The 23,477-nt window shown below is 36.3% G+C and overlaps 1 protein-coding gene across 1 annotated transcript; it reads right to left on the bottom strand.

Annotated features, from left to right (window-relative positions):
- Positions 1 to 7,012: 7,012 nt before the first annotated feature.
- Positions 7,013 to 22,099, bottom strand: GATA6 (GATA binding protein 6). Its single transcript, XM_053467174.1, has 7 exons — positions 22,012 to 22,099; positions 20,125 to 21,067; positions 15,478 to 15,644; positions 12,411 to 12,536; positions 11,214 to 11,307; positions 9,853 to 9,965; positions 7,013 to 7,441 (listed from the first exon to the last, which is right to left on the bottom strand). Exons 2-7 carry the CDS (start codon positions 20,984 to 20,986, stop codon positions 7,271 to 7,273), a joined length of 1,533 nt encoding a protein of 510 aa, XP_053323149.1. The 5' UTR covers positions 20,987 to 21,067; positions 22,012 to 22,099; the 3' UTR covers positions 7,013 to 7,270.
- Positions 22,100 to 23,477: the final 1,378 nt, after the last annotated feature.

Genomic DNA, 23,477 nt, shown 5'->3' with positions numbered 1-23,477 from the left:
AGCTCTTTGACATTTGTCAACATTGATGTGATGCGTCCTACTGCACTCATTCTTAGAGTTTTCAAACGATTTTGCCATTTGGGGCATTTAGGGGAAAGTTTTGAAAATTCTGGTATGAGTACCAGCCAGTGATTCAGGGGTATGGAATGATGATATGATCAGACATATTGACTTGCTTTAGGTTAAGTTTGTATAAAAGGAAGGAGAAGAGGGTTCACCATACCCTGTCCACCAAATGGCATCATAATTCTTGCTAGAAAGGCTACTGCAATTGGCATGCCCTGCTGTGCTTGACAATTTTCTAATTCCCCCATCTTGCTCTAAACTCCATACGGTAAATAATTACTGTGCAGGAGAAATATGACATATAACCAGGGATTGGTGGTAAATTCCAGGCCTGGGGCAAATAAAACTAAGTGGCCCAATAATAGAGCAGAGAACATGCTCTGTGTGCACAAACGTTCCTGTCCAAAACATTATAGAAACAATCAATAAATAGGAAGTAAATAAAAGGATGCAGTCATCAAGGATACACCACTTAAAGCCCTTCTTATTCTAGGCATTCTGGGAGCTACTCTTGAAACAATATTAAGTGCTCAGGTAGTAGTCTAAACTCTTAAAATCAGACCAGTCCAGGGGCAACTAACCCCTCCCTTACGATCCAGATCCTTATGATCCAGTTCTATTTTGCCCGTTAGCTCTGTAAGGAGCTGAATTCCTAAATATTGCTATAGTTCCTAAAATGTGGCAATTTTCTAATGCATGCGTTGAATAATTTCTTTCCCAAAACTGTTCTTTTCTTGTAAACAGAAGTGGTCTTACTAAGTTATGACTACCGACATAGAAGACCTTGTTTTCATTATGAGTTCTATTGAACATGCTACAAATTCACTATTGTTTTGCAATGTAATGATTTACTGATTTCCCCATATGTTACCTGTTACTGTGAACAACTTACTGGTTTAAATTCAAGTTAAATTATTCATATCATGTACCGTAAACAGAATTAATTAAATACAGCTGTGTCTAAAATGCAGTCCTGTTATGTTGGTTTCTGAGAAATTTAGAGAAATATAACTTTCCATAAATGAAAAGTGGGATGATAAATTAGTTTTGATGGAGTTGCAACAAGATTATTTTTAGGTGTAAGATTAAGGGGCTTGATTATTTTTACCAGAAGCTTAAACTGGGCTAATATGGTTAATATTTTTAATATGGTTAAAAAAACATATAATCTTTTGTCACTTGGGGTCTGCTACCACCCAACTATAAAACACACCAGGGTCATACCAATGTAAAAATCTTTAAGATTAATCTTACTTTGCGCTCATCTACTTTTAACGTTTATGTTTTTTGGTTCATTATTGTTTGTTTAACTATTTTAATTAGTGTTGAATTGTCCATCTTTCTTCTGGTTGTTTTATTTGTATTTGCTATAACAAGCAAGATAACAAAACAATTTCAAATGTCTTCACAATGTTTGATGGTAATTGAGTTGGTTCTGTCAATCACACATCCCTTTTAAAGCTTTTACTTAAAAAGAAGACATCAAATCTGTTGTGAAGACCCATCTGGACTTCTGAGGACTCAAAATGTTTCTTAAGGTCAAAAACGCAAACGTTCATTATCCCTTCTGTTCAAGTAGGAGACTTAATGGTATTTTTAGACCTCAGAGATGCTTAATATCATGTCACAATTGAACCACCATACTACCACTATCTCAGATTTACCATTGCCAATAAGCAATTCCAGTTTAGAAGCCTTGCCTGTTTAAGAAGGGATGAGGTGGCACAGGCAGGTTGTTTAGTTCGGGAAGAGGTGGTACAAGCAGGCTGTTTACGGGGGCAGAGGTGGCACAGGCTGGCTGTTAAGGGGCAGAGGTGGCTCAGGCAGGCTTAGTATATAGTGTTGGGGGTTATGCTGCACTACTGTCAATGTCTGGCTCAGTGTTTAGTGATGGGAGTTATGCTGTACCACCATGAATGTCTGATTTAGTATATAGTGATGGTAGTTGTGTTGTACCATATCTGTTCAGTAAATGTTATTTATTAAAACTTAACTATTTAAGTCAATAATTTATTTTCCAAGTTTTCCAGTTGACGCACAGTTTACAAGTTTGTGAAATAAATATTCTTGCCAACATTATTTTTTTTTTTGTGGGTGTACATTTTAAAGTGTTGGGGATGCCACATACAGGATCCACCCCGGGTGCCAAGGACTCTAGTTTATCAATTCATATAAATTACATTTGTAATTTATGACCAGCCATTTTAAAGCTAAGTCAGTGGCAAAAATAGCTAATGTTTTACATGTTTAAATTTGTATGAATAACAACACAGGATGCAAACTGAAGTGTGTTTGAGGCTGGGATTGTGACATTTCCTGTAACAGCCCTATCAAGAAAAGTCAAGGCTGGAGATTTAAGGATATGGAACTTTATTAGCAAGTTCTTGACCAGGAAACAACCTTTGTTCTTCTGCAGATTATGAAAAAAAAGCTTTATTAAAAATGTAACCACCAAAAACACTAGATTGCTGCACTGCAGCTCACACAATCATATGCGGCAGCAACAATTTCCAGAGGAATGCAAAAACCTCAGGTTCTGAAGATTGAGGTAGAAGTACAAAAACCTCAGGTTCTGAAGATTGAGGTAGAAGTACAAAAACCTCAGGTTCTGAAGATTGAGGTAGAAGTAATGTATTGAGGCCTATGCTGACTAGGCCTTGGCCTATGACATCAGGTCCAGGGGGTGACAGTCCACTCTCCGCAAAACCGTGGGCAGTGCGCCCTTCCTTGTTTGCCACTGCTAAATTGGCCAGTTACAAGGGAAGTGTCTGATTTCCTCAATCTACGCATTTCCACCATAGTGGCTATGCCGAGCCGGCACAACCTCCATATACTCCTTTACGTTATGGAGTGCCAGGATATGACGCTGTATCCGTGTGCCCCGCGGAGAGGAATGACGGCCATGGATGGGGCAGCTTGGGTAAATACGTCACTGCCCGCAAGGCCCACTTTTAGGAGAAGATCCCACCTAGTTCACCTAACAACATGAGATAAGTGATTACCTTCTGATAGACCTTGTCAGACACTGAAACTGCATTATGAATATTTGTTTGGTGCTGGACAAATGTGGAAGCCTATGCGTAAGCAGGCTTACGTGTACTAGCACTTCCATTATCTTCCATATTCTAACATAACTTCTTATTTTATCTGAAAGTTAGTTGTATGTTTTAATGAGATTCATCATTTATGATTAGTATTCTCTCAAAACATACCTTCGTGGGATATATCCATTCATTCACCCCTTGAATGTATATATATTGTATTAAGCACTGCGTAAATTGTTCGCGCTATATAAATAAAAGATAATAATAATTGTTATTTTCTCACAGGTAAGAGCATAGTATCAATCCTACGGGATATCATATAATACCTTGGCCCCAACATAGAGCAGCATGGCGGATAATCATATTGATAGAAGAAGTAATTCAACATGACACATGTTCCTAATCAATGTATGAGCTGAGCTCCCGAGCCTCTTGTAAATTCAAAGGCACCACAACTATAAACAAATAGAGGAAATTAAGCTGCTGAACAGATGCATAACTTTCAACAATCCTAAATATGTACAGAAAGTCACTACAACTAGATATGTCCTACCTGTCAGCTGTCCTGCCTGATGTTAATTCGGACTGCTGTCAGTGACAGTATGTAGGAGCTGTGCATGTAGAAAGAGTGTAACGGTGGGGTGTTCAATGGGACATCGGAGATACACTCATTGTTTATTATTGTGGTACAATGGAAACCTAACTTCCGACTAAATCCCTTTTACATTTTATGGAAAAAAAAATAAAACTAAATATTTCAAGTAGGAGGGATATATCCCAATGTATTTTGGATCAGATTTAAATTTAAAAACAGACTGATAATGTTAAATGTTATCCTTAAAGTAATAAAAAAGACCTTTGTCTTGGGATTTTCACATTTCAACCAGACGGAGAGCAGCAACATGATCGCATGATAGTAAACACATTCATTGGGTTTAGATCAAAGAATACAATGCTAAAGGTCCTTTAATATACCATATGACCAAAAGTATGTGTACACCTGACCTGACACCTAAATGAGTATATATATATATATATATATATATATATATATATAAATTATGACATTAGTGAGATTGGAACCAGGAAAATAAAGACTGGAGGAATGTGAACAGAAGCCTGAGAGGTACATTTAAAATCGCTCAATATAGTGAGCAGTATGCTGTTCATGAAAGAGTGAGTGTGATACATCTATCATGTAAATGTGCTTATTCCTGAGACAGACAATACTGAACTATATACTTTATTCCTTTTTTTTCTCCTTGTGGGGTTCTGATCCATTGTGAAGAAGAAATTTTCCTGCTTATATAAGAGATAAGTTTTGAGTGTCTATGTTTTATCTTACACAGAGTGATTGTACTGTTAGACATTATTTATTTTTAACATCTTCACTTTTCTATTTTGTATACTTTACCTATATGACATCCCATAATGCCCATAACCATGGGCATTAATATGGAGTTGCCCCCCCCATTGCAGCTATAACAGCCTCCACCCTTCTGAGGTTTCCAAAAGATTTTGGAGTGTTTCTCTGGTAATTTGTGGCCGTTTAGCTAAAAGAGCCATTTATGAGGCCAGGAAGACTTGGCTCACAATCAACGCTCCAATTCATCATTGGGATTAAGGTCAGGGCCAGTAGAGTTCCTCACCACCAAACTTGTTCAACTGTGCCTTTATGGACCTTGCTTAGTGCACAGGGGCACAGTCAGGCTGTAACAGGAAAGAACCTTCCCCCAAAATGGTGTCACAAAGTTGTGCCACAAAGATCTAGCAGAACTGACCCGTTCTACTGCCCATGTTTGTCTATGAAGATGGCTGCCTATGTCCTTGATTTTATACACCTGTCAGCAATGGATGTGGCTACAACACCTAAACTCAATCATTAGGAGTGGTGTACACATACTTTTGGTCATATAGTGTATTTTATTTTTTATTTTTGTAGCTTTGACTGAAACTAAACCTGAAAGACTTGCTCATCTTTAGTTATGAGATTTACAAAACAAAAGAAAAAAACATTGAAAGACAAACATATAATAAACAGTTTTAATTTTTTTAAAGCTCATTTATGGCAACTTTCCAAACAACATCCCATGAAAGAAAGAAAGAAACAAAAATAAAATAAAATTAGCAATGTGTCAGTCACACAACTGCTGTGCTTTATCTTAATAACTATGTACATATCACATAAAAATTATCAGATCTGTTATCGTTTCTCACATGTTGAATTTCAACAGCAACATAGGTAGTGGGGTTACTAGTCTCTTCTATAAAACCCAATAATAAAGACCATTTTCCTGAGAAGATTTGTTCTTGGAAAAAAAAATACAAATTGAAATCATGTTTGGGATGCCTGTCACAATTTGGATAATTCTTATGAAATATCAGCTTAACATTATTATTAAATTATTTAAAGTACCATTAAGTTAAAAAGAATACATTCGTTACAAAAAGTTGTTAAATCGTATGCAAATGATTTAACACTGATTGATGCAATGGAAATTGCACTTCTCTCTCTTTACAAAAATAATGTATAAATGGAAGAAAAAGAATAGTGTGCTACCCTGTATGTAGATTAAGACTGATAAAAACAGTCAAATTGTATAAAATCCCAAAAGCAACACAAACAAAAAACCTCCACCTAGGCGGTGGCTTTCATTTACTTAGAGACAAGGTGTTTGATACATATTCAAAACCCAAAGCAGAGACACAGAAATGTGCAGAGTGTACCACCTAAAGACTTCTGATTGTTACACCCACCGCTGGATGAACGGATTTGGAAACGTGGCTCTCCTGAAGCCGCTTAGTGATGAGGGTGACAGGCTGGACTTGGGGCAGTTGTCCCCTAGAGCTTGACTTATTGGATCATGATCAGCGTACTTTGCTTTCATTTCAAATTTTGAACTAAACGACAAAAGCTGTGTATGATCAAGAGAAAATCTAGAACCTGTTTTAATGTTGCTACATATTCTCCCCTGACGGGACATTGCAGAGCCAGGTGACAGCAAGTTAGTATGGATTTACATGATTCTGTCAGCAGCTGGTGAGTAGTAAATGGGTTTGTTTTCTTTGGTGTGTCCCGAATCACGGCCATAGGTTTAGTACTCATGAAAGTGCTGACCGGTGGCTAACGACTGGTGGCTGTGCTTAGGTGCAATGTCTACTAGGCATGCTTAAGCATGTACTGATGAGTGCAATTTGGGTATTGTCTGTCAAACAATGAACAGATATTAAATATAAAATCACTTGACCCTATAAAAAGTAATAAAACATTTTTTTGGTACAGCTAAAGTATATGCATTTGTCAGACAATTGTTGACTTACATCTTCTTCAGCCAACCATTTGCATTTTGCCTAAGATGAGACTGTGTGCCATGTCTAATAAGCTTGTTTAGACAGAGTGGACATAGGTAAGGGACATTGTCATCTGCTATGTTGAGGTGTCACAGAATGAAATCTGCCAGCCAGCCAGCCCCTGTTGATTTAAGATGTATATCTGCCCTATATCTGTGTCTTGATTAAAACATGTTGCCACAATATGCATTCACAACCCTTGAAACAGTTTGCTGATATTGCTCGAATATCCATTACAGCAGGTGATACTGTATTGATGTACATTATAATAGCAATCGAGTACTAAACTGCAAGCACACTACTTCCAACTAAAAAGCTCCAAATCAATGGATAGCCAAGTGAATTTGATCGCTTTTTTGGGGGGTAGGAGTGACTATAAACGGAGGACATGCAGTAAAATGTAATGGTGTAGGCAGTTGGGACAAAGAATTTGAATGGGACCTTTAAAAGAACAGAAATTGGGTTCAATGTCCTTCCAGGAAGCAGCATTTCTCAATGCATTCTGGAGTCGGAAGGCATAAGTTAAACAACAAAGTCATTTACTTCCAACCAAGCGAAGAAGTCCTTTAATTTATGTCTTCATGATGTCATTATGGAAGATTGCTATCTCTTGGTCTTATTCCTCTTGCATAGATAAAGAGCTTAATATTGTTATTCACAATACTCTTCTGAAATCAAGGCACTGAAATTTCAAAAAGTCCAGAAAATGTCCAGCAAGCATTTCTTTTGGAGAAGCAAAAGACAAACAAGGACGTGTGAGAATCAGAGAACTATGGCCTGGTGCCAGGGCCATTTCAATCTGAGGATTGTCAAGCCAATGCCAAAGCACACCAGGAATCTTGTCTAACAGAGGATGCAACATCAGAATTCGAGCTCAGGCTGACCGTCGAGAACATTCCTTCTTGACCTGTGTATTTTAGTGCATTGTTCTCTGGACTAGTGCTCCCACTTTGCTGAGAAGACATCAGCGATGAACCCACCTGGAAAAAAAAAAAAAGTTTTAATTATCACTGGAAGTCCATCTGCTATACTTTTCCATAGTAATTTTGCATTGCATTGTAAAGAAGTGCCTACATTCTGGTGTGCATAAAGTAACAACATTGCCATTACATTACCAAGCTGTATTTCTGAAGGTTAGGAAACAGGTCAAGGGAAAGAAAAACCATAAATAAGCAATTATTTTCAGCTCATGAAACAGGATCCATGTATGCTCTCACGTTACATTTGGTGGAATTTATAATATAAGATTAGAGATTATGATTAAAAAAATTCAAGGTCAACGTAATCTATTAATCCTACATTCTCTAATGTTCATTAAGAACTTTGTACTCCCTCTGATATACTTGTGCCCCTTTGGGCAATGAAGTGTTCCAGCGTTGAGATAATATAATAATGATTTATGGTGAGCCTGTGAAAATCAAAAAGTCGTTTCCGAATTGACCTGTGTCTACTGTTTTTATTTATATAGTGAAAATAAGTTTGCTTGTGTTTCTCAACAATATCCATTACGTTCTGAACAGACAACCAAGTTCAAACTCTATCAGAGATATGTTCTGTCTCCCAGAGGAATTTGCTCAGCCAGACAGCATGAGTATGGCAGCAGGAATTCAATGCAGTTGTACTTAACTTGTCAATGTAAATTATAGCACAAAGATTTGTAGGGAGGCTATAATAACTATGGAATTGCTTTAATGGGCCAATATTATAAAGTTCCACGAGTCTACTTAGCTGTCTTAGATTTGTAGCAATCATACCCCTCACCCTTTTTGATTCCTCGTCTTAAATACATAATAAATGTTAAATAAATTGAAAACATTATAAAAAAAGTCAGTCATTGTATCCATACCTGGAAACTCCATGGTTTGCCCAGGAGGCTCCAGGTTTTCCAGTTAGCTCAAGAGAAATACTCTATACTAGTAGCTGCACACTTTACCCTGTCCCATTATGCCCATTCCCTGCTGGTTCTCACCCTTCCACAGTTAATCCACCTTGCTCTCCTTACCCCATATCCCAATATAAACATTATAGGTAAAAAGAAATACACTATGCTTTAACTCTCGAGACATTGTTCACGTTAAAATAAGATTGCTTCATCATTTTTTTAACCTTATGCTTTTGATGATGTCACTCTCTGCCTACTCACCAATGAAGTGTGAGAACCAAACAATTAAATACAAAAGTTACATGGTGACTTCACAGAAATACGGAAATATGCTGGACAACATATAGAATATGCTGGCTCTCAACTGAGTATTTAAATACGTATGAAGTATTTAGGAGAAGAATTTTGGTACAAATGAAGAATGAAGTATGGGTGTGGAGATAAAATATTTGTGGTATGAAGATGAAAATGCTGACACTAGATTCTGTTGAATAGATTTACACCAGAATCTCACCGTGCTAGGAAATGTTTCGCAATAAATCCATTTATTGCCCTAAACACTGCATTCCTTCCAGCATTCTTTACGCATACAAGTGCCATCTGTAAGGTAGAATGCCATGACTTTCTACATGCACTCATCATACTTAAACTAACGGTGCCTGCAGTTCAAACTGGATTTGGGGATTCAATGCGAATTCTTGTTTTGTTCCAAAATTTTCACTCAAATAAAATAAATATAAAATAAGTATAATATCTGGTGACAGAGACATTTTTTCCCATATTCTAATAAATTACCAACAAATTTTGAGACAAATTAATTAGAAATACTTAAAGCTACTTATTAAATTAACTACTGCTACTGTTTCATTTAGTTAACAGTTTACCATTTTAAAAATATCAAAGCTTTACTTTGTTTTACATTTTTGGTTATCTTTTGAGAGTTGTTTTGTATAGGGTATAATCCCAAAATATGATTGATTTGCCAATATTCAGAACCTCTGGTTCATGAAGAAAACTTGAAGAAGCCACCACCCCATTCTGGGATTTATTATTAGCATTCCTCCACTTCTGCTGTTATCTTTCATCCATTTTAAATAAAGTTTCCAATTAAAATACCATTTTAGATATTTGTAAATTAAATTATATTGAATTTTATGGCTGTAAAGAAACAGATAGTAGAAACATTCTGCACGTCTCAGACCTACATCAAGTAAATTGTAAAAAATAATTTAAATAGGATGCTGTAGGGGTGGCAATACACCCTTCATGCCTACATTAAATTAGATGATCTATAAAATATTTGTTTTTTGTTTTTGATGTTAAAAAAAACTATGAAATAATGTACAGGGAAGTTACATAATGTCGAAGTTATGTTTGATTAGTTTGTTTTGACAAATTATTTGCTCCTTTAAACACTGTCAAGCCTTTAAATGTTTATTTTGATAACCTTTTTCTAGATAAGATATTGAGAAAGATCAAACTTTGGGAGTTATTTCTTGTGATACGTACCATAGAAGCCGTGCTTTGATTGTGATTTGGAGATCCGTTCTTTACACAGTCATCAGAGTTTGTGGACGACGTCGTAGAAGTTGGAGTCATGGGAACTTGGTGGTTGTTGGTACCTTCAAATAAAAATTACATGCATATTCATTTTCATTTGCCTGTGTGATTTTAGTTTAACAGATTAGTTCTAACATAACTATATTTGTAACCTTTTACCTATTGTGACCTGATTTATGATACATAAGCATGAATAAAACTGGCCTGTCAGTGATTCGGCTGTGTGAAGCCATTTAATCTTGCCCTGACACTAAGTTCATGTTATGAGGAAAAGGTTATAATAGCTCACAGGAAATCAATAGTGCAAAGGTAAATTGCTTCCCCTATCTTACATCTCTCCTGTGTGTGTATCTTATCGTTATATACAGTACATAATAAGAAATGTGAAAATTATATAACACAAGGCCAAGGGCTGATTAAAGTTTGAGTCTTTAGAGCAGGGAAAATTGGCAGATTAGGTGGGCCGAGCACAAGTTAGTGTTCCCTTTAGTGCCCTTTTTTATCTTCAGTGCTGGATTGCTTAACCCAGCGCAGAGCCGCAAACCAGGCAGAAGTAAATGGCTACACTCGGCCCTCCCTTTTAACCGGCCCATTGAGCACTGGCGCTACAGGTAGCCCTGTATAGGGCAATTTGCTGCCTGTTTTGCCAATTCAGCCTAAGCCAGATACACCATTGATTACATTTTTTAGTTAACTATTACATATTACACCCTTAGTTAACACATTTCCACCATATACTTGTTTATACATTGATGAAAAATCTAAACCAAATACAACTACCGCAACTAAATTCACGTCTTGCCCTATATTTTTCCTAATATAGAAACACACAGAAAAAGATTTTATGATGATACGGTTTTGTTGCTTCATTGTTTTTAATACAATTATCCCTCTGTTTTCTGTGATTTTGCAGTAAAAATGCAGGGAACGTTTATTGTTTGCCCAAGTAGGAGGTTGCAACTTACTTCCTGTGTTGTGTCTGCATTGTTTAACCCCTTAATGACAAAGCCCGTACATGTACGGGCTCAAAATGCATTGTTTTCAATGGGTCTAGGAACCGCCCTTCTAGTACCCCATTAAGATTTAAAACACATAAAACAGCGTTGTATCAGTTATAGATGTAATCATTCGGATTAGAGATAATCTGGAACATGAAAGGTCCAACTGTTGCACCCTACCAATTATAAATTTACATTTTCAAACTCTGTGTGCAAAATATTTATTGGAAAACTGCATCATTCAATGATTAAATGATATGTCATGATGTGCCTAAAAAGTTAAGGTGACACGTTATCAAGCATTCGACATACCATTACTAGAAGATGACTTGGATTTGTTAAGGTTCTTTGGCTTTCTCTTTCTTGTCTGAATGCCTTCCTTCTTCATAGCCAGTGGCCGAGGGACCTGTAAGAAAATTTATATAACTTTTAAATGTTATATTAATCAATTATTTAATGCAGGAATCGTAATAGCATTATATTGCTATTATGTCATTTATAATCATTTTTTTTTTTACATTTAGATGATTAGTTAGATTAGATTGTATGAGATATAATCTTGGCAACGCTGTATTGCAGTATCTCCTTACGTGGGCTAATATATTTAACAAGATGGAAAATATCTTTAACAAATATCCAGTTTATTTTACTGAATTGAATATATGTGATGTTCTAATTTACTGATGTGTTTTTTAAATACTCTACAGACACAAAGCCATAAATGATCTCTTTCTTTAGAAGAGGATGTTGATGTTGCCCATGTGGGATCAGTAAAAGGAGCAATGTAATACAAACTAAACAATACGTTAAGGAAGCACCTTTTCTGCACCACTAAATTACTACTACACAGCGACTAAAAGGCGAAACATTACAATTGGGTCCACCTTATCATATTTAATGCTCCCATTTTATTTGCGATTCATCATACGTTTATTAGTAAGTTTAAACCTTGCTGTCAATGAGAAATAACATAAGAACGTTAGCAAAAAAACATGGTGGGCAACAGAAACTCAACGGTTTGCCAGAAAGCTTTTTTTTTACCAGAGTGAATTTGGCCTCATTTTGCTAGTAAACCACTTTCGTTTAATTTAAAATGCTAGTAATCTGAACCGAAGTCCTTTATTTTCTATTATTTCAACTGGAAATTATTATTCTTCTAAAAAAAAGCTTGGTTCTGCAGTAATAGTTAATGCATAGTTGAGACAAATGGCATGTGCAGTCTGGGACTGACTCGGTGCTCTACTTAGTTTGCATTTTACCTGAATACCACTATTTAGCTTGTCTCTCTGGCATATCAAAGCTGGAATGCCTGTTTGAATACAGGTAATATTTCAAACAATCTTTCCTGAGAAGGATTTTTTTTACGATGGCTGGTACAGAATCTTTTGGTTGCCACTCTTAGTAAGTCAGTCCCACATCATTTTTGTGATGGCTTTTAATAGGTTAATATTTGAAAAGCCTCTGGATCAGTTCGTTTAGGTTGGTGATGGCAGGAAAGATGATACATACCCCATGCAGTTTCATGTACAGTCCACAGGCATTGCACACTGGTTCTCCTTCTGTGTTTCTGCGCCATAGTGTAGTTGTTGTGGTGTGACAATTAGCGCAGGCCAATCCGATCCTTCGTGAAGACGGCTGAACGAAGAAATGATTGGTGAATTAGTTAATGTGAATTACTTTTCTTTTATTGTGTACATTATGTTACAACAATTTATGTGTAGGCACTAAAATCCCAACCATCATTCTTGGCCAAAAATGCATTTTACATTTATTCAAGTGGCAGGGAGACAGGAGACAAAGGGTTAATAAAGCATGTCCCTTAAGTTCCACATTACTGTTAGTTACCATTGTTGGTGGACATAATAACACAATAATCAGTGCCTGCATTGATGATATGCTGGGGCGTAACATAGGTCACAGCAGCCCCATGGCATAGGCTTGAGCTTTAGGCACCCTTCCATATATTTGTTACACAAGTGCACCATTTGGAGCTTTTTAAAATTAATAGTATGACATATTTTATACGCTTTACTAAAATGACATTAAATAAGTGATTCTTATAGTGCATTGGATACCACTGTTTGGTATCCAGTTAATATTAGACATTTTACCTTTACAAAACCCTGTCTTGCAGCACCCAATAATAAATGACATATGGGCAATGCATGTTTATTTCTTAATCTGTACTCAAACTAGATGTTAACTTTTGGCACCAATGTCCATGTTACAAATAAGCCCTTTATGACTATGTATCCAGAAGGGTTTGCAGCCAAGGTGCAGCAGCCTCCTATCAAAAAGGACCATATAATAAACTAAACAGAGATTTATGAGCGTGTGTGCTATTCATGATAAGAGACAGAACTCCAATAATATAATTAATGTGAGCCAACTGTAAAAATAAGGACGAAAGCAAGCACTTTACCCTATGCTACAAAGATCCTGACATACGTCTAGATGCAGATCTTTAGTTTACGTTTTAGCAGTGTTGTGTTCTATTGTGAAATCATTTTAATGGGGCAGTACCATATAAATACATAGTGGCCATCAAATAAAGAAGCAATATGGAGCCTTAAAGATAAATTTATGAACAGGTAAGCACAAGTGGTGGTGAGCTATGTGTTCTCCTATGTATTCCACCTTGGTAGACTCTTATTAGCATTTATTGACTGATATAGCACCATGATATCCAACAGCCCTGTACAAAAGGATAAGACCAAGACAATCATCAGTGGTGCCCTGTCCATATTCTTGGGTGCCACTGTTAGCATGCCACCCTTTCCAAGTTATTATTATTATTATTATCTTTTATATATATAGCGCCGACAGTTTACGCAGCACTTAATACAATACATAAATTCAAGGAATATGACAAGACAAGAATTGACAGACTAAGACAAACCGATACATTAGGCGGAGAGAGCCCGGCTCGCAAGCTTACAATCTTGAAGTTCACACTGACTTGAGGTTGAATACAGCTACCAATTAGTATCTATGATGTACTTTAAAACTAAATTGAACAGAATTAACTATTTATACTAAAGGCTGAGGGAGTTTCTTTTAAATATGAAATCTTTATATACAACCTAATTATACAGCACCATAAAATAATAATAATAATAATAATACAGATAACTTGGAGTTATAGGTGTTATAAATTGGAGTTATAAGTGAAGAGATTTCAGACTAGTACATTTTATTTTATCCTAAGATGGTCATTGTCAGACTCTAACACACAAATGATCCTCTTTTGGGTAATTTGTCTCACTCAAGACTTATAGACCCCATGGTGCTTTATTTCTAATAGAAATTAATTCCCAAAAGTCTGGAAAGAGTGAGCTACCTGACATAAATATAAATCAAATATATCATTTGCTGTGCTGGAAAAAGACACTATTGATAATATGTACTATATACAAATATAGTTATTAAGTATAAATACATAAGATCAGGACATAAAAAACTAAATAGCTATATAAAAAAAGTATACTGAGTATTACGTTTATGTTCTGTAAATTAAATGTATATTACCATATTTTAAAACTATTCTAAAATAAAAAAATATTTATTTTTAAAAATTTTGATCATTCTCAAAGAGCACTTTGGCTGCAACATCCCACATTTGAAGCAATATATATATATATATATATATATATATTTATTTATTTATTTATTTATTTATTTATTTATTTATGTTAGTGTCTTAATGGTTTTGTATTTAATAAACCAATTCCAGCTAGTGTGATACATAGATCATGATACATGTTATCTGATCCAAACTAACATAGATTTGGTTAGAGTATTTTATTGCTCTATTAACCAGCTAAAAGAAGCATTGTAAAGTTTTTTATTCATTGTAATATACCTCACAATAGAATGGTTCTCAATCATATCATTAAAGTTACTTTAGTTAATTTAAAAACGAGATGCATAAAAAAAGTATAACCAGAGACAGCAATGTGTAACAGGTACAAACAAAGAAGAGTAAAATGACCCATATTCACAGGTGACCCATATTAACAGGTGTGACACACCATACCTATACAAAACTCTATGGAAAACTAAAAAAACACTGCCATATAAATATATCTATGCATATATTAAAAATATATATTAACAGGAGGGGTATGTAAAACAAAATTGGAAGGTTTTTAAAACATTCTTATCATCATAGCAACTACAGTTATGTTTCTGCTGAGTGGACCACCTTTAGAATGTAGCGTCTAGATCACATACTTACCAATAAATGAAAATACAAAATAATTTACTATTATAAGTAGTAGATGGTGACTGCTAGGAGTGTAGATTGAGTGCAGTTATTATGCCAGTTAGGAACTGTGGGTTTCAGTATGTGGCAGTCCAGCAGTATTATAGATTAATACTATGGGTTATAGGCTTTGGTAAACATTTGAGTAACAGTGCATAGATGTGCAATGCTGTGTACACAAGTTGATATTGATGTTAAAGGGTGTATGTGTGCATGTGAGAAGCATGTGGTGCCTGGCACAGAACAGCTAAGCAAACATGTGATGTGGGGTGTGCCATGTTAGTAGAGACCCCCACCCTCTGGCTTACTTACCACTCTTTTCTGTGGCTTGATAAGTGGTCGACTCAGCCCATTCATCTTGCTGTACAGGCCACATGCATTGCACAGATAGTGACCGGTGCCATCTCTTCTCCACAGAGGAGTCTGCACAGACCCACAATTCACACACTCTCTGCTCTCTGGCAGCTCATCCAGCACATCTGGTGAGAGAGATGGAGACCATTAGACTCAGACATATCCCCACCCTAATCTTACAACCTAAGACTAGTGCTAATGCAAGCATGAAGGTACATAACCACATCAAACTAGAAGGAGAGATTGTACAGGTCCTCAGGGCAATCTTCTTCAAAAAAATAAAATAAAATACATGTGACTATTACAAGATAACCACTTAAAATATCTATTCTAGAGCTGACATTATGCGTTTGTTATGTAGAAAATATTATTATTTTAAACACACAACAAATACGAATCCTGAAAATTTCAGGCAGAGGCTCTCCTGTGATATTAAACACATGATTTGATATATTGATGTTACTGGATATAATCGGGTCAGAATAGCCTAACCTGGGTATATTGTGTATGACAATTGTATACATAATTAATGACATCATTGTTAATTTAAATGGTCTTCGGGACCTGAGCTAAATAAGATAATATACAATCTAAATTTTCATTTGCAAAATGCAGTCTGTTCAATATAACCAACAACAATGTTTATGTCATTTCTTCCACCTTTTAGGTACCCACATTAAGTATTCAATAAAAAAAAAACAGTCAAAAATATGTTTAAAATCTTTTTAATTATAGTTCCGTGTTTCTCAGTAATATTCCGAAATGATTACTAATATCCCGATTGTTAGATATACACAAGGGAAAATCTATATTCACTATCCCATCATATTAATTTTATATTCCGAAATGATTACTATTACCACGATTTTTCGATTCACTATCCCTTAATTTTCACCACATCTCTCGGATAAAGGATTAAACTATATTATAGATACATTATTATAATTTTTAATAAAATAAAAGAGTATTAATGTAAAAAGAATAAATGCGGACATCTCAAATTGAGAGAAAACCATATCATATATATATATATATATATATATATAATTTATTTATTGAATATATATATACTGAATTGTATTGGACAAAAGTTCGGGATATTTTGGTTGCCTATAAAATGATCACAAACGGAACTTTAATTTAACCACAGCTATAAATTCGTAAAATTCTACAATGCTGTTACTATTAGATTTACAAGCTGTACAAAAAATGTTAAAAGGTTTCTTAAAAGGTGTTTATAAGGAATATATATATATATATATATATATATATATATTATATATGTTTACGTTTTTCCTTTGCCTTTAAAATCATGGTTTTTTTTACATTTTTGTTACCTTTTAAAATTAAATGTTACTATTTGTAGAAGCTGAAAAGATAGAAAAACGCTATTAAAAACTGAACCATATCACCAAATATTTGTTATATTCGTTACGTTTTCATTAAATGTATTGCACAGAATCTTTTTTTTCATTTTGCTAAATGTGTATTTTATTCCCTACAAAAATGCAAAACTAGTTTTAAAAAGAACATAATGTTACTGTTCAGGCTCTGTACCTGGTAACATTTTCCATACTTTTTTTTTTCTAGTGCTTTTGTAATCCATAAAGTCCCTGACACTTCAAGGACACTGAGTTAAACAGTCATCAGTCAGGCTCTATATGAGTCTCTATTTTATTGCACAATTTAGTGTAATGACTAATGGGTATAAATAAGAACTCTAAACTTTAAAAGCTCTGCAGATTTACAAGAAGATGACCTTTCATGTCATAAAATGAAAAGAAAGAATAGTCGCAGCTCTCACAAACATTAACCAAATAAAATGTGGAATAGGCATTATTCACAAAATTCTATCAGTATTATGTGGATATCTGGGTGAAGAGAAATGTCTTTTTAGTTATTACCCATATGCATGAACTGAGAATACCATCATTTTATAATTGCTTTTCCCAGTGTAAATTGTGAATATACACTTAATTTATAATGCTAATATTAACAGGAGACATAAAGAGTGCAATTAGAGACCTTTTGTAATACCCAATGTTTTGTATATTTAATTTCTCTTACAAGTTCTCAATAAGTATTTTTTTATTGTTACATCAGTCTGGTACTCTCTATACAAATGCACAAACAGTGTTTTTCTATTAAAACTGTTTTTAATTTTTAATTTTTTTTTTATATTTGTCAAATGGTGGAATGGGTGAGTGGAAACAGCAACCATCCTACGAAATCCCCCTCTATCCCCCGCGTTTATGTGTCTTCAGCCATCTGCATCTAGATCTGGGGCATTAGTGGGTAGACAGCAGGGGGCGCTCTGTCTCTCTGTAGGTCACCTGCAGCTATTTTTTTTTCTAAATCACTTTGGATTCTGTCTAAAATAACTTGTCACCCTTGAAAGCTGAGCCAAATAATATTCTTGAGACTCTTTGCACCCTATGTGTATAAATGATACTTCATATCGCAGCGGCCGGTTTATACAATAGCTTCTCGTTACTTAATCACTGGGGAAAAATGGTTTTGACTTCGTAGAACAAACAAGATTAGCTCCTGATAAGAGGTTTATGTTATCTGCTCATTTACTGACACAGGTATAGCCTTAAATGAAGGGGTTACTTGGGTGATTAATATGACTTGAAGTCTTACAGGAGAAAACGTTTCCGGAGATAAATCCCCCCCGTAATTGAATAGAAAATCGCCTACAGATTGAACAAAACCAGTGATACATTATATTTCGGTTAAATAATCTGGATATATATTTTATTATCTTTTCTACTATTACAATCTAATTGAGATTTGCTGTTCAATTACAAGAAGAAAGAAAGAAAGAAAGAAAGAAAGAAAGAAAGAAAGAAAGAAAGAAAGAAAGAAAGAAAGAAAGAAAGAAAGAAAGAAAGAAAGAAAGATAGAAAGAAAGAAAGAAAGGAAGGAAGAAAGAAAGAAAGAAAGAAAGAAAGAAAGAAAGAAAGAAAGAAAGAAAGAAAGAAAGAAAAGAAGAAAGAAAGAAAGAAAATACACTTGATTTCAGTAAATTAATCTTGGTCTTAATATCTGTTTCGTTTGTTTCCTATTGTAATCCATAAGAAAGAAAGAAAACATACATTATCTACCTTGTACCCTGTCTAGATTTTCCCTTTTTTTAGATTAAAAAATAGCCCCAAATTAACCCCAATGAAGTAAATCCGGTATGAATACGAAGTAATACGGGTAATATGTATAGATATGTATAGATTTGGGCACTTTAGGTACATTAACCTTGTTAAAACAAGTGCAATATTTTATGTTTTTATGTTATTATATCACAGCAGAAAGTTGTGGATTAAATATAGTTCTGTGAGACTGTACGATGTCCTGGAAATAAATAAGAGGAGAAGCTGTAGATTGTGGGGTTGCAAAATGGGTTTAAGTGCTTATGCAGGTGTATGTGTCCAGTGTCTCTGATATACAACCCGCTTATATGAAACTAGGACAGGCTGCCACCAAATGTAATAAATGGGTAGATCATTGCTACATTTCACATTCATGCCCAATATAATACCCAGGGGCACCGAGAAGGCATTCCATTATACTAAAACCTGGTATTCCAATGTTCATTCGCTAAATATATTTGTTGCTACATAATATTTGGGGGGGGGGCAAGGCGTCCATAGTTAATAACCCTTGTAATATATATTATTATAGTATTGTTCAGTATCACTGGGATATTCATCTGTAATTTAAAACGTAACAGAAAACCACACAGTGGAAAACAAATCGCATTAAAACTGGAAGCACAAACTGGCTTGAATGTCTGTCTACATTAAGTGGCTTGTAATATGATCACGATTTCCTTATCAGACACGTGTGATATGTAGTAAGATAAACAGATATATAGACCCAAAAGATAAATAAGATTTGGCCCCAGTATAAAAGACCCAAAACCCTCTCCCTACCCTTGGTACATAGGTTAAAAAAGATCCATAGAGTAAAAGAGAAAATGTTTAATATACTCTTATTTCATTGAAATTAATTATATTATCACAGGTTTGTATGTTTCGCTAATTTATGTGAAACACTAAATTACATTCAATTTCTCTGAATGAACCATTACCGTTTATTTTAATACATGCTTATTCTAGTTTGTAACTATGTATCTGAAATATGTGCAGCTACGGGTATTTCAATTTAAAATGTACCTGAAAATATGAGTGTCAGTTAATGTATGCATGTTGTAAAGGTTAGCTAAATATATTATATTTTCACACACTCTAATTACTTACAATTATTTTGTATTATTCTGATCGTTACATTTTATATGTGTCCTTTTAGAACCGGAGTCATCTGATTAACTAAATTTCTAGGACCTAGGTGGAAACATGAAACATATTTTCTCCTGCTAAAACACTTTATGAGTAATAAAATACAAAAACCCCCTGTATACAATTCCCCATACTTCCCCAGATTGCGTAAATCTTGTAGTACCCCTCTCAGGGTACACGTTATTACACCAAGTGCTCTTCAGGTATAGAATATAAAGCAACACAGGACAAGAGTCTTCTACTGAAATAGTCTACTACCCCTTGCCCAAACCTAAGCCCAAACCTAAGCCCAGTCTGGTGTCGTTCTTACCTCCAGAAGCACCTCTCATTTGCATGGGCGATGGTCTGCCTTGGAGACTGTGGAGCATGGAGTTGTCAAAGTGCCCCGTGGGCCACGCAGAAGTCAGCGGTGGGGTCATGTAAGATGCGTAAGGACTGGGGTAGGATCCATTTAGGGACCTGGCCAAGGGAGTATACTGGTCTCTGCCATTCACATTGATGCCGTTACTGTATCCACCATCCCTATTGGCTCCATTTGCCATAGGTGGACTTGGAGAATAATGGTACCTGCTAGAAGCATGAGGACTTCCACTGTTATAAGAAGAGTTCTCAGATGTGGGTTGAGACCAAACCGAGTGGTTGTTTACAGGGTGGGTAGCCTGAGAAGCCCCTGTGCCCTGCAGGTAGGAGATGCTTGTGAGCATGGAGCCAACTCTAGTCGTGGGTACATATACCGGAGAGCTGGCAGCGGAGTGCATAAAGCTGCCTGGAGACCCATCATATCCAACTGGCCCTTGGGCTGCAGTGATAGTCAGTGTTTGATACATATCCCCTGAAGGCTCTGGTAAAGCTCCAAAGCGTGAGTCTCTATTGGGTAAAATGAGTTTGTTGATGTGATCTAAATCCCTAAAGAGTATGAGATCTTCCGGGCTTGGCAGGGTAGAGAGATGAGAAAAGCCAAAGTGGTGGTAGGAGTTTGGGGACCTACCCTCTGGCACAGGGTGGGTCCTCTCTGTATCGAGTTGCTGTGTCTTGGGGCAGCTCGGATCTCCTTGGGAACAGGAAGAGGGGGATGAGGAAGAACTGTCAGTCCCTTTGATTTTGGAAGGGAAGAAGGAGCTTCCTGGATTCAGCCTCTTGACATCAGGCCAGGGGTCCTCATGGAGGTCCATCCAGGTCGGGAGCTGAACAGAAATGGGAGCTGGGAGCTGCACAGGAATGGGTGCTGCTATGAGTACAGGGAGCCGTGAACCCTTTATGAAACCATCCATGTAAAACAAGCGAGGAAAAAAATGACAAGAAAGAAAAGACAATGTTAGATACAATGCAAGAACAATAAACAATGAAAGTCATCTAATTAGATCCATATACACAATGAGGGTGCCTTCAATCAAACTTGCTGTCTAGAGAAGGAGATCAATCAATAAGATGTCATAGCAGATACCATTAACAGCTTCACCTGATAATACTTTCCTCCTGTGTCTGAACAGAACACAATAACATATAATTATATCAGCCATTAGACTAGCCATCTACACACCGCCAAGTCCATCGTGAAATCCCACCAGACTTTTCTCAGTTCCAAAACCCTAAGAGCAATATCTGACTCTCCCTGAGCCGGTCATATGGGAGGGAGAGACGGGAGAAGCCAAGGTACCTCCACCGGGAACTCTGTGCCAGTCTGCACCATTTACCGTTTAGAGCCTCCCAAGGTTTACATTCGGTTACATGTCTGAAGCATGAAACACACCTTCACAAATGGCAGCCTTCCACTATCAACACGATCACTGTCAGAACACAAGCAAACGCCTGCTGCACGTAGTAACCCCACTCAACGAGAAGATCCAGGTCTGTGGCACGAAGGGTGCCGGGCAGGGTAGTCTTTTGGTGTCGTGTTGAAAAGTCACAGCCAAGTTGGAGGGTAAAAGTATGAAAGACACGACTTGCTTGATTTTTACTGTAGCTACAAAGCCGTCTGGTAGCGAAGAGGTTATTTGAAGCACTTTGCTATTAAGACATCTCTATATTGCCCAAGATCACAACCAAATCAAATGTAAATAGATCCGCTTCTGTAGATCCCCCTAAGAACAATTTCTCCAATTACCAAGATCTGATGAAACCATTAAAGAATGCAGGCTTTAGGAGTAACACTGATCTGTTGTTGAAAGTAAGAGAGATTGAAAAAAAGGGTGCAAACCTATTGCCGTGCAGTGCCCATGGGTCGTAACGTAGTCCAGAGATCCGGAGAGCCGGGCACTCAGTGGGATTCGGTGGCTTCGGTGGTGAGGGCTTACAGAGCTGTTTGGAGCAGAAAGAGTGGAGGAGGCGCCTCTTACAGCTCTGCCCGAGCACTGCAGCAAGTCCTGATTGGATTCATGCAGTCCTGAATAAACACGTCTCTCCACGGGGGTGCCAGTCCTAGCACTCTACACGGGAACACACAAGCAAAACACTCTGCTACGGCCAGAGACAGGCTGACTGATGCACTCTCTGCAGGGAGGCAAACCCACAAATGGGTGTGTGTATATATCCAGCAAGGGGCTACAAAAACAGACACCTCCTTTCACACTCATTAACCCCCTCCCTGCCTCTACCTCTCAGGCACTCCAAGGTGTGTGTGTATATATATATATATATATATATATATATATATATATACAATTTGCCCTGAATGAATGTGAATACTTAGTGCACGGGAGTCTACATTATCCCACAGATCCATATTATTTGGCGCATTTGATTTTCGAGGACCTTTTATTTAGTATAAAGCCTCTTTTGCACGTGGTTCTGGTTGGATGCAGAGAAAGGTGAAGTGTATGTTATATACTGGATCCATATAAGTATAGCCCTTGAGGTTACCTGGCTGGTTGGCAGGCTCCTCTTTTGTGACTGTGTTCAGGTAAGTCACAGGCAGGTCACAATGCCAATCTTCTAGATCCCTGCCACAAGCTGTGTCTCTTTCTGTCCTTATCTCTCTCTGGTTATCTCAGATGTGAACATACTGATATGGTACTTACCAGGAAAGTGACTGAGAATAAAATAACCCTGTCCCCAGGCTGAGGTTATCAGTAGGAGATCTGTCACCACTGGCTTGTACAGAAATAGGACCTGGAGCATATACCTGTGTCTTGTACTCCAAATTCAAGAGTGGCCCCTGCCCACAGCCCCTGAGAACATCTTCACTCCTTTCACTAATTTGCTTATAGGTAAAGGTGAGTGCCAAGGGATCTGATTTACATGCAAGGGCTAAAATGCACAGCTCGTCAACGAAATGCACAGATCATTCCCTTATTCACAAAATCTTGGATTTTATATTGAGACTGTACACTTTTACACAGTATAGTATTACAATCAGAATATACACTGCAAAAAAACACAATTTTATTTGTATAATTCTGACAACCCTAGGATCAATTTTAATATTTATTAAATATTATACTGTTTCATTATTTATATAAATATATTTATTTACGAATTCTGGAAACAACGAGGGTTAAATATGTAACTGAATTGTTATGTCAATGTTCCACAATATTTAATTAATATCATTATTTTATTCTAATATTTAGGGTAAAATCACAATCAGATATTTATGTATTTTTTTCATGAAATACGAAATGCAATCTTAGTATTTTATGTTAAGGAGGACGTATTGTTTATTAA

Source organism: Spea bombifrons, chromosome 5 (genome assembly GCF_027358695.1).
Source record: "Spea bombifrons isolate aSpeBom1 chromosome 5, aSpeBom1.2.pri, whole genome shotgun sequence".
In the NCBI taxonomy this organism is placed as follows: domain Eukaryota; kingdom Metazoa; phylum Chordata; class Amphibia; order Anura; family Pelobatidae; genus Spea; species Spea bombifrons.
This window is presented reverse-complemented; position numbering and strand designations above follow the sequence as displayed.

Excerpts from the sequence above, each read along its gene's own strand:
- GATA6 (XM_053467174.1), bottom strand. The coding sequence starts at position 20,986 with ATGGACCTCCATGAGGACCCCTGGCCTGATGTCAAGAGGCTGAATCCA. Across the intron at positions 15,645-20,124 it reads AATGAGAGGTGCTTCTGGAG|ATGTGCTGGATGAGCTGCCA; the intron begins GTAAGAACGACA and ends CTCTCTCACCAG. Across the intron at positions 12,537-15,477 it reads TCAAGCCACAGAAAAGAGTG|CCGTCTTCACGAAGGATCGG; the intron begins GTAAGTAAGCCA and ends TTCTTCGTTCAG.